Here is a 10501-nt window from a genome sequence, read left to right as displayed (position 1 = left end):
TTTTGACAGAATTATGCCCCTTTTTAACTTAGAATTATTTGTTAAAATTTTTGATAAAGTCAAATATCTCTGTTACTATTAAAGCTTTTGACTTGAAACTTAAAATAGATTTTTACTATCAAAGTCTACACCAGGAGAAACAATCCCCATTACTCTGATTTGAATTTTGACAGAATTATGCCCCTTTTTTAACTTAGAATTATTTGTTAAAATTTTTGATAAAGTCAAATATCTCTGTTACTATTAAAGCTTTTGACTTGAAACTTAAAATAGTTTTTTACTATCAAAGTCTACACCAGGAGAAACAATCCCCATTACTCTGATTTGAATTTTGACAGAGTTATGTCCCTTTCAAACTTGGAATATTTTTTACTGGCAAAGCTCTAATTCAGAGTCAAGCACTGAGAAAAGTCAAGTGTGCTGTCTTACGGACAGCTCTTGTTAGATAAATTGGATACATGTATTTATCATGCTATGCTCACATATCTTGTAAGATTTCATGCATAATAAAGATGATTCTTCTTCTTCTTTAACTTCTTCTTCTTGTGAAGTTACGTGACTTTGTTTATAGATTTGGTTTATTCAGCACAATCTTATTAGAGACAGATTGAATTTACGACATCTAGACTATGAAGATAGAAGTAGATAATGTAGATCTATTCTATTTCACAGATGAATTTGTTCAAATAAAAACATGGCTGGTCGTCCCAGAATCCCCTGCGGTATCCCATCACAACACATTTTCCATTTCCACTTGGTTGCATGCTTTTAAATCCCTGAAAATAAAACAGAATTTAGGAGTTCATTTTTATTCATTATTTTTAGCTCGACTATACAAAGTATATGGAGAGCCATTCTACTCAACCTGGTATCGGCGTCAGCATCAGCATCCTTCCGCATCTGCACCTTGGTTCAAGTTTTGGTGCACTTTCTCTTTTATCTCTTTCACCCGCATCATCTGGCACAGGTGCCATAACTCTAGACTAATATTTCTTGAATTATCCCCCTTTTTACTTTAGATTTCATGTTAAAGTTTTGGTTCACTTTCACTCTATCTCAGTTATTACTGAAGGATAACTAGTTGTTCCACATCATCACCCACATCATATGATAAGGTTCATAACTCTGGCACTAGTTTTCATGAATTAATATTATGCCCCTTTTTAGCTCAACTTTTCGAAGAAAAGGTAGAGCAATTGCACTTGCCCTGGCATCGGCGTCAACGTCACCATTGATTAAAGTTTTTGACAAAGTCAAATATCTCTGTTACTATCAAAGCTTTTGACTTGACACTTAAAATAATTATTTACTATCAAGGTCTACACCAGCAGAAAAAATCCCAATAACTCTGATTTGAATTTTGACAGAGTTATGCCCCTTTTTAACAAAAATTTTTTGTGTTAGTTTTTTATAAAGTCAAATATCTCTGTTACTATCAAAGCTTTTGACTTGAAACTGAAATTAGATATTAACTATTAAGATCTACAGCAGGAAATACAATCCCCATAACTCTGATTGAATTTTGACAGAGTTACGCCCCTTTTTAACTTAGAAGTTTTTGGTTAAAAGTTTGTTTTTGTTTTTCTGGCAAAGCTCTGTCTTACAGACAGCTCTTGTTACTTTGAATTTTAGGTTAATTTTGGTACATTTTCACTATATCTCTGTAATTACAAAAGGGATTGTATTCAAACTTAAAACATTTGTTCGACATCATCAACTGCATCATCTTATACAAGAGTCATAACTGGCACCAGTATTTCATGAATATTTACATAAAATATCAGGTTAATGTGTTGATGCACTTTCCCTCTATATCTGTTATTATCAAACAATTTGATTCAAACTTAAAATAGTTTTACCAAATCATCACCCACATCATACAACACAAGGGCCATAACTCTTTTACCAATATTTCATGAATTTTTGCCCCCTTTTTACTTAGAATTTCAGGTTAATGTTGGTGCACTTTCACTGTATCTTTCTTATTACTCAAATTTGATCCAGGATTAAAATATTTCTTCCACATTATTAAATTAATCAAATGACACAATGTACATAACTCTAGCACAAATATTTTGTGAATTATGTCCCCTATTTACTTTGGATTTCAGTTTAAATTTGATGCTTTTTTTCACCATATTCCTGTTGTTACTAAATGGATTTTATTCAAACTTGAAATGGTTGTTACACATCTTCACCCACATCATATATGTCACAAGGTTCACAATGCTGGCACCAGTATGCCAAAAGTTATGCCCCCTTTTTACTAAAATTTCAAGTTTAAGTTGTGAGTCACTTGTCTATCTCAGTTATTACTAAATACATTTGATCCAAACTTAAAATAAGTGTTCCTTATTATTTGTCTCATATGAATTATTACTCCTTCTGTACTTATTAAATGTTTTGATACACTTTTTATATCTTTGTTAATACTAAATACACAGACTTGAGCTATTGTCCAATATCTTCATCCACATTGCAATGGGAGTCAAACACTCCAGTGGCAGCTCCAGCTTCTTCAGATGTGCCCAATTTCACTGTCACGCATCGATATTGTCGAGCGCACTGTCTCCTGTGACATCACTTGTTTAACTTGGTCATCAAGTATTTGCAGTAGCAAACAAAATGTCTTATACAAAAACTGAAAAGTTAAAAGTCAAGCATGTTCGATAAATGGAGTAAAAGTGTTTTAATTAGTTGGGAAATGTTTCGGAAGAATCCGTTCTATGCTTAACGACATTTTAGTTACAGTACATGTGTGTCATTGTAATACAAGGATAAATTAATTTAATGATTTCCGATCAATCACACCTTGTAAACTCTTGGTCATATTTTGATGGAGGTTGACAGCAATGTAGTGCACATGTAGTAGTCATGGTACAAATTGAGGAAGATTTTTATAAAGTTGTTGCCGGCTGATGATTGTTATTTGTGAAAAGTTGACACCTAACCTTTGTTATCTTCACAGGTGGCAGTAGCATACCTAAGATACAGTATGGGTCCATGAGTCATATACACTTAAATATATTACAACTATTATGTTTTCTAAGGAAAAGATGCGAAAAAGTCATTTTTTAAATTTTGCCGCTGGATGGCTCATTGTGGCTCATTGTCACAGGAGCTAAAAAATTTCAAAATGACTTAAATGGCTCATTGTAACAGGGGCAAAAAAATTCAAAATGACTTTAATGGCTCATTGTCACAGGGGCAAAAAAAGTCAAAATGACTTAAATGGCTCATTATCACACTGGTGCCAAAACATTCAAAATGACTTTTTGGCATTTTTTTTTCGTAGAAAACATAATAATTGTAATATATTTAAGTGTATATGGCTCATGGACCCGTACTGTATCCTAGGTACTCTACTGCCACCTGTGGTTATCTTTGGATAAACTCTAAAGCATCGGTCTAGGAGCGATCTCAAAGCTGTGTGTTTGTGCGTTTGCGCGCTCGCACGCGTGCATGTGTGTGTGTGTGTGTGTGTGTGGTGGAGAAGGCAAGGGGAACCAAACCAACCTATGTTTTCTTTGAAAAGTTGTGGACAACCTAAAAAACTTCTTTTTTCTCATTTTGACAATAGATATCACATCAAATTCTTCGAAGAACATCAAAGTACTTTTCGACTGGATTTTATTCCTACAGTTATTTCTGTGAATTAGAAGTTTATGTGACAAAATTTGGGAAACCAATTTGAAAGCATATGCTCCCCTACCCCCTCCCCTGATCCTCCACCTTTGACAGTTATAAACAGTATAAATTACAGTCATACCTTCCACAAGTTCTAGTCAAAGTATTTATTTTTCCGTTGTAATGATCTTTTTTTCAATTATGAACCTATGTCACTCACTCCTGGACATCTCTTTACTGGTATGAAACCATGACAGCGAATCTTCTCGTGGTTTGGATAAAACTTTACATCAATTTGAATACGGGGATAATAGTTTAAAACATTAAAATGAATGACTCTCCATTCCAGATTTACAGTATCCATATTTTTTAAAAATATTTGGCCATTAATTTTCAAATTCTATCAAATAAAAAGCTCTGTCCTATCCATATAAAATGCAGCAGGTTGGGGGGGGGGGGGGGGGGGGGAATATATACAATTGATAATAGTGTCGAATACCTCATAGCTGTCCTCAGTCTTTAAACCATTTCCCCATTTCCACCCGCCATCACCTATCGTAGGATCAAACGAAAGACCAATCCAAAATTTCTTGTCTGAAATAATTACAAATATACGGTAAATGTACTAGATCAGGTTTAAGCATTCAAAGATGCTCACTTTCATTTTTTGCGCGTAAAACTATATAATTATATCTAACAAACGCGCTTCTTGGTTGCTTTTCAAATGACAAAATGTACATAACTCTAGCACAAATATTTCAGTTATGTAAGTAAGTTTTATTTGGCACAAGTGTACATGACATGGCAATATAGCGATAAAACAAATGACAAATCAATGCATAATAAATATCACATAGTGACAAACAAACAAATCATTAGACAGTTATATCATATTACCCAGCAAAGCCATGTAATGCTCACCAATACCAGGGATAGCACAAAAAAGATGAAATGATTCTTCTTATTTCCATTGTGGTCCCTAACGGTGGGCAGTTAACCTAACCTATGCTCCTGGATTCTGTACCAGTACAAACCTGTTCTACACAAGTAACTGCCAACTTCCTACATGAATCAGAGTTGGAGGATGAATGATTTCAGACACAATGTCTTTTATCAAATCGTCACGGAGAACATACGCCCTGCCCAGAGATCGAACTCACGACCCCGCGATCTGTAGATCTGCGCTCTCCCTATTGCGCTAAGCTGGCCGGCTGGTTCTGGCTTGCCCAACTAACTGTGCGCAAAGAGCTTTCTATATAACACCCTCCGCAGATATACATTAGACAATATTTGAGAGAAATTATTTTTCGCCTAAAATATGTAGGTTAGCCCCTTTAAAAAGTTGTCCTTAAAGAAAAGAAACAGACGGTGGTGTGACAATCTCCTTATTTTTTTTTTTAGCTCATCTGATTTTTAAAAAAAAAAAGATGATGAGTTATTGTCATCACTTAATCGGCGTCGGCGTTGGCGTCGACGTCAGCGTTGCCTGGTTAAGTTTTATGTTAGGTCAGTTTTTCTCCTAAACTATCAAAGCGTTTGCTTTAAAACTTGCAACACTTGTTCACCATCATTAGCTGACTCTGTATAGCAAGAAACATAACTTCATCCTGTTTTTTGCAAGAATTATGGCCCCTTTTGGACTTAGAAAATAGCAGATTTCTTGGTTAAGTTTTATGTTTAGGTCAATATTTCTCCTAAACTATTAATGCTTTTGCTTTGAAACTTGCAACACTTGTTCGCCAACAAAAGTTGACCCTGTACAGCAAGAAACATAACTCCATCCTGCTTTTTGCAAGAATAATGGCCCCTTTTGGACTTAGAAAATCAGATTTCTAAGTTAAGTTTTGTGTTTAGGTCAGATGAGCGTCTGTACCCGCTCTTGTTGCTGTTGCTGTTATTGGTGTTTTTGTTTTTGTTGTTGTTGTTTGTCGTTTGTTTGTTTTTGTTGTTTTATCATGAGACGTAAACAACCTGCCGACTAGTTCAAGACATAAGGAAGATATTTCTTGGTTACTGAACTCTTGTATTCTAGACATACCTGATAGTCCTGAAAGTGTAGCACTAACACCCTCAAGAAAACTGTTCTCCAATTCAGTCTCAACGTAAACAAGATGACCTCCTAAATGTGAACACTGAATCTGCAAAGTTAGACAAGATTGTTGATGTGTAAAAATTTCACGAAGTATGCAGGAATAAAATAACAACAATCATTACATATTGCATTTACTCTACCTTTTTGGCGTTTGGAAGAAATAACTGAATTTCTGCCTGGCATAAATCTCTTTTTTTGTAAAAGATGACAGCAAAAAAAAAAAAAATCTTCACATGCAAAAAACATACGGATGCATCTTTTGCACTCCGGGGATCGGTGATGAACTGGTAGTAGTGTCCATTGAACTCGTACAAACCACACATTTCTCCGTTCTTTCCTGAAATGAAATGATAAAGTTGGTATTAAGTGTTCACATGTGTTAACCGTCAGTCTGCTGTCGGCAAGTGGTTCTGCATATGCGGCCAGTGCAAACCAAGATTATGGTCTGCACTGTTCGCTATTCAGTCAGTACATTTTAAGTGAACACCCCTTTGAATTATAAGTGGTACTGCCCAAATTGAATGGTGGACCAGTCCATTTTAGAAATTTAGCAGGATAAAGGTTAGGATAGGACGAATGTTGTTTTCAGCATGACAAAGATTAAAGGTCTGCTAGCTACATGTCTTGCTAAGAATAGTGTACATGTATCTAAAAATTCCAAGCTCAACTCAATTTTCCAAAACCCTGTGCCCGATAGTGCCTGATAGTGTAAAAAATGAAACTGACATCACTAGGAAAAACTGAGGCCGTGCGAAGCTCGAATGACCCAGAAATGTTTATTATTAAAGTCATTAACAACATTCTGCCAGTGTTGCATTTACATCAACTTTGTTTTTAATGACGCGGTTTCTAAGGCAACATAGATGGGGTTTTTATACCGGGTATTTTCACCGGGCTTACACATGTAGTATCTAACATATAATCGAAGGATGAATAATTTCCCCACTTTTTAAGTTTGATCTACAGACACCAATAAATATCGTACTTACGAGTAGAAAAATCAACGAAAATAAATTTATCAACGCACGCTTAAAAAGAGTATGTTACCATTTTCACAGAACACTCCTAAGTTCAAAATATACAGGTCCGTCTCAAAAGTTACGTCCGCGAAATCAGGATCACGATGAAACGCATATATCAAGTTATTTTTGCAAAAGAAACGTGATTTTGCTTTAAATTAGCGATTGTATTAGATGAGTTTAAAGTGGTACTCCATATTAAAATGGCAAATATCTTACATGATTTATCGCTCCTTAATTCCCGTATCAGAAACCTTAAAATTAAATCCTATAACTTGTGACAACCATTTTTTCTTATGACCGATTCAAACCAGATCAATTTAAATATATCTATGTGGAAAAAAAGAGAAATATCTAATCAAGTTTTTTCACTACCCCAAACTCTACCTGTTCTGAAAATAAAACCGTAAAGCGTCTCGGCAAAAAAAATATTTCACACGAAATCAGCTCCAGTATCTGTCTGTCTGTCTGTCTGTCTATCCAAAATAATTTAAATCCAAAAATTGATATAGCTATATAATATTATGTTTAACTGAAACAAGATACTAAAAATGCGCCGAAAAGTAAAAAGAATGCCCTTACATCAAACATTCCCAAAACTTGTTTCCCGTACTTTGCGCAATTCAATTTTCTGATCAATATTTAGGGAAAGCGCATACTCGTTTTATGAAGAAAAGAAATCGTTTTAGAATGCTTAAAACCCAGGATGAAGTGTTTTAATTTTATGAAAAGTGAGTGTTATATCTGATATTACGTGCTATCCAGTGCTTTTCGGTGATTCTATGCACCGCTCTTTTGTGGTTCATATCACAATTAAATAATGAAAGATGAAAAAAATTGTTTTAATAGATATCATAAAGGTAATTAATAAAATAGTCATTTATTAGATGATTTCATATTGGCCATTTGGTCCCTTTAAAGCCCATCAAGACAAAATAACAAAACGTAGAAGCGTGCTATTTTTTTCAGGCCTTAAAGTGCATTCTGTATTTTAATCTGAGATATTGCTGTACGAATTCGAAAAAAAAAAACGAAGCACATTGTATCCTAAAGTGCAACGTGTTATTGAACAGGGGCATTTTATTTTATTTCGCAGAAAGAAATATCAATAAGTTGAAATGCTGGTTTAATTTAATGAAAATGAATCTTGCAAATAATTGCCTGCATGTTTATCTGTTATACAGATTGGTTTGCTTATGCAATTCATTTCGAAAAAGGAAGTTTATAAGGCGGCGAATCTGTGATCTCTTAAGTCCAAGGAAAATATGGTCGTTCAGACTTCTGACGAAATTAAATTGAATCATGAATAAATAGAAGTCTAGACTATTAGATTAACGATTCCACTATTTTTAGCTCGACTATAGGGGAGCTATCCTACTCGCCCCGGCGTCGGCGTGAGCGTGGGCGTCACACATATGTTAAAGTTTGCGTACCAGCCCAAATATTTTCAAAGTCCATAGAGATATTGCTTTTGATATTTCACATTATTGTTTACCATCATAATCCCAGTCTGTAAAAAGGATGAGGCAACTCTATCAAGCATTTTGACTGAATTATGACCCCTTTTCGACTTAGAATATGCTTATTGTAATGTTAAAGTTTTACTCATAGCTTATACATTGTATTATACTATCAAGCACTGAGAATAGTCCAGCGCGCTGTCCACTGACAGCTCTTATTTTGTAAACTTTTTAATTTAATTCTGTAGCTAAACAGCATGTCCGACTAGGGAAAATGCTGTATAAAATTCAAATGTTTATGTGATGAGCCCGAACCTGGTAGTGAGGTGTTATAACATGAAACGAACATTCGTTTACATTATTCTAGCATAAAATAAAATTTAGTTGATATAACGTCTTTCAAGTTTCAATGGAAAAGAACAGGGCAAATATAAATATAATTGAAATACATATTGTTTGATCAAGTCGACGTAATTTCCTTTTGAAATACGTTGAAACAATTTGTCGAGAAATGTGCATATGTAAAAACAAAGATGTTAACAGCACGAGAACCTCTCGACAAACGTTTATTCCTGTGAAAACATCCTGAAAACAACAACAATGCTGACATGCCACTAAATACGTTTAAACCCCCAGTTTCTTTTATATAAGTTACTGACCGTTCCGAGGCTGGCACCCTACCTTCAGCTTGTTTTTTTTCCGTTTCGTATTTCATGTTACGTATATTGTTTTGTTTGTTACTAGTGTTTCTTTTCCTCTTTGCATACTATACAATTAAAATGTACTTTTGGGATATTTGAAGATCCTCTACTTTTCTAGGCAGAAAATAAGCATATCCTCCGCTCTGTTACACCATGTATCACACACTAAAGAACCAATTCATATATATAGGAAACTACATTTACAAAAAGATCTGGGAGAAGTAAAAAAGAAAAAAAAGCCGTAATTTTGATCGTTTTGTTTCGTGTGTCGAAGTGGGAAGGGCTGCTTAATAGTGTTGGTATAACTAAAGTCCAACCCATTGGCTATTTTCATACGTTTGTATTAGTATATTATGTATGTAATGAAGATATGCAATAAAAAAGGATTAAACTAAACCCGTTCTTACCTCTGACCGGACTGTAGCAGGTATTTCCAGTCTGATTGAGTATGGTGTACTTTAATGGACATCCTGTGCAAACTCCTGGTATTTCTGAATAGAAAAACGAGCAGCATTGTGTGTTTGTTACGCACAACTTTGCGCACTGTAGTACGTTCCATCTCGTTGCTGTGAACACGGTCTCCGCACAGATCTGGTCATCATTTTCCGGATGTTTCATATATGCACATGGCATGGATCCATTTACATACGTAGCGCTTCGGTCGTGTAAAAGTATAAACAAAATTTGAAAGATTCTGCAAAAAAGTCGAAAGCTTAACATCGCCATCAGCAAGATATTTTGAAAGTTACGCTGTATATCCCCAGATAGATAATACTGAACACAAGCAAAATCATTCAGTACCGGACGCACGGGAACTGTTCCTCCACTGACATCATGCAATCAAGATTTCCTTTAAGTAATGAAATTGCTCACATTTTACATTTCTACTGCTATGCAAATGACACAATTAAAATCTTACAGGCGACAAATCATGTGTAAGTGGCACGTGCCTGCATGCAGGTGGATCTATTTAAATTTCTTCTCATTGAGCAGGCAGACGTAGAGTTCAAAACAGTTCATTTCAAATACTCTGGTACTCCGGAAGAGCATTTCCATTAACTTAAAAGTTGTTGTTTCTCGTACTGTGACTTTTAAAGATTAATAGATAAAAATATTTGTTGAATATCTTTTACAAAGTGAACAACAGATGCAATATATTCACGCAAGGTATAGGCACGAGTGAAATGCATAAAATTTGTTATTGTCGTTAATAAGTCTAGCTAAGATTCAAAATATCTTTTGATGTTAGATGAAGTAAAAGCGCATTCTTTACCGGACTTGTTTAGAAAATCATCAACAAGGACTTGGATGACATCAATTAACTCCTTGTCATCAAGTTTGTTTTCAGTTGGGTAAAACTTGTGTCATACGCTAGCTCACTGGGCCGCACTGGGCGCTACGTATGTATCGAGTTCGTCAATAATTTTAGGAAAGGCAAGTGGTTAATGGTGACTAGAATATACATGTTCTCATGTGGGTAAAATAATACGGCAGTATATCAGAGAGAAATACGTTGTCAAGAAACAATTTACAACAGGATAAAATTGCAATGGAAAGGACTGAATTTGCACTGGTGAACCCGACTTTGGCCATGGCTTAAGT

General features: G+C 34.9%; 1 protein-coding gene across 1 annotated transcript; it reads right to left on the bottom strand.

Moving 5' to 3' along the window:
* Positions 1-561: 561 nt before the first annotated feature.
* LOC123531240 (C-type lectin-like) lies at positions 562-9551 on the bottom strand. Its single transcript, XM_045312045.2, has 5 exons — positions 9307-9551; positions 5968-6056; positions 5666-5765; positions 4127-4221; positions 562-776 (listed from the first exon to the last, which is right to left on the bottom strand). The coding sequence occupies exons 1-5, from the start codon at positions 9530-9532 to the stop codon at positions 657-659; spliced, it is 630 nt and encodes a 209-aa protein (XP_045167980.2). The 5' UTR covers positions 9533-9551; the 3' UTR covers positions 562-656.
* Between the last annotated feature and the right edge of the window lie 950 nt (positions 9552-10501).

This window comes from Mercenaria mercenaria, chromosome 11 (genome assembly GCF_021730395.1).
Source record: "Mercenaria mercenaria strain notata chromosome 11, MADL_Memer_1, whole genome shotgun sequence".
Taxonomy (NCBI): Eukaryota; Metazoa; Mollusca; class Bivalvia; order Venerida; family Veneridae; genus Mercenaria; species Mercenaria mercenaria.
The sequence above is the reverse complement of the archived record's forward strand: the minus strand, read 5'-3'. Positions and strand labels throughout refer to the sequence as shown.

Bases quoted from the DNA above. Each gene is read 5' to 3' on its own strand.
- LOC123531240 (XM_045312045.2), bottom strand. From the start codon at position 9,532: ATGCCATGTGCATATATGAAACATCCGGAAAATGATGACCAGATCTGT. The intron at 6,057-9,306 runs GTAAGAACGGGT...ATTTCATTTCAG, and splicing joins CTGCTACAGTCCGGTCAGAG to GAAAGAACGGAGAAATGTGT. The intron at 4,222-5,665 runs GTATGTCTAGAA...TAATTATTTCAG, and splicing joins TACACTTTCAGGACTATCAG to ACAAGAAATTTTGGATTGGT.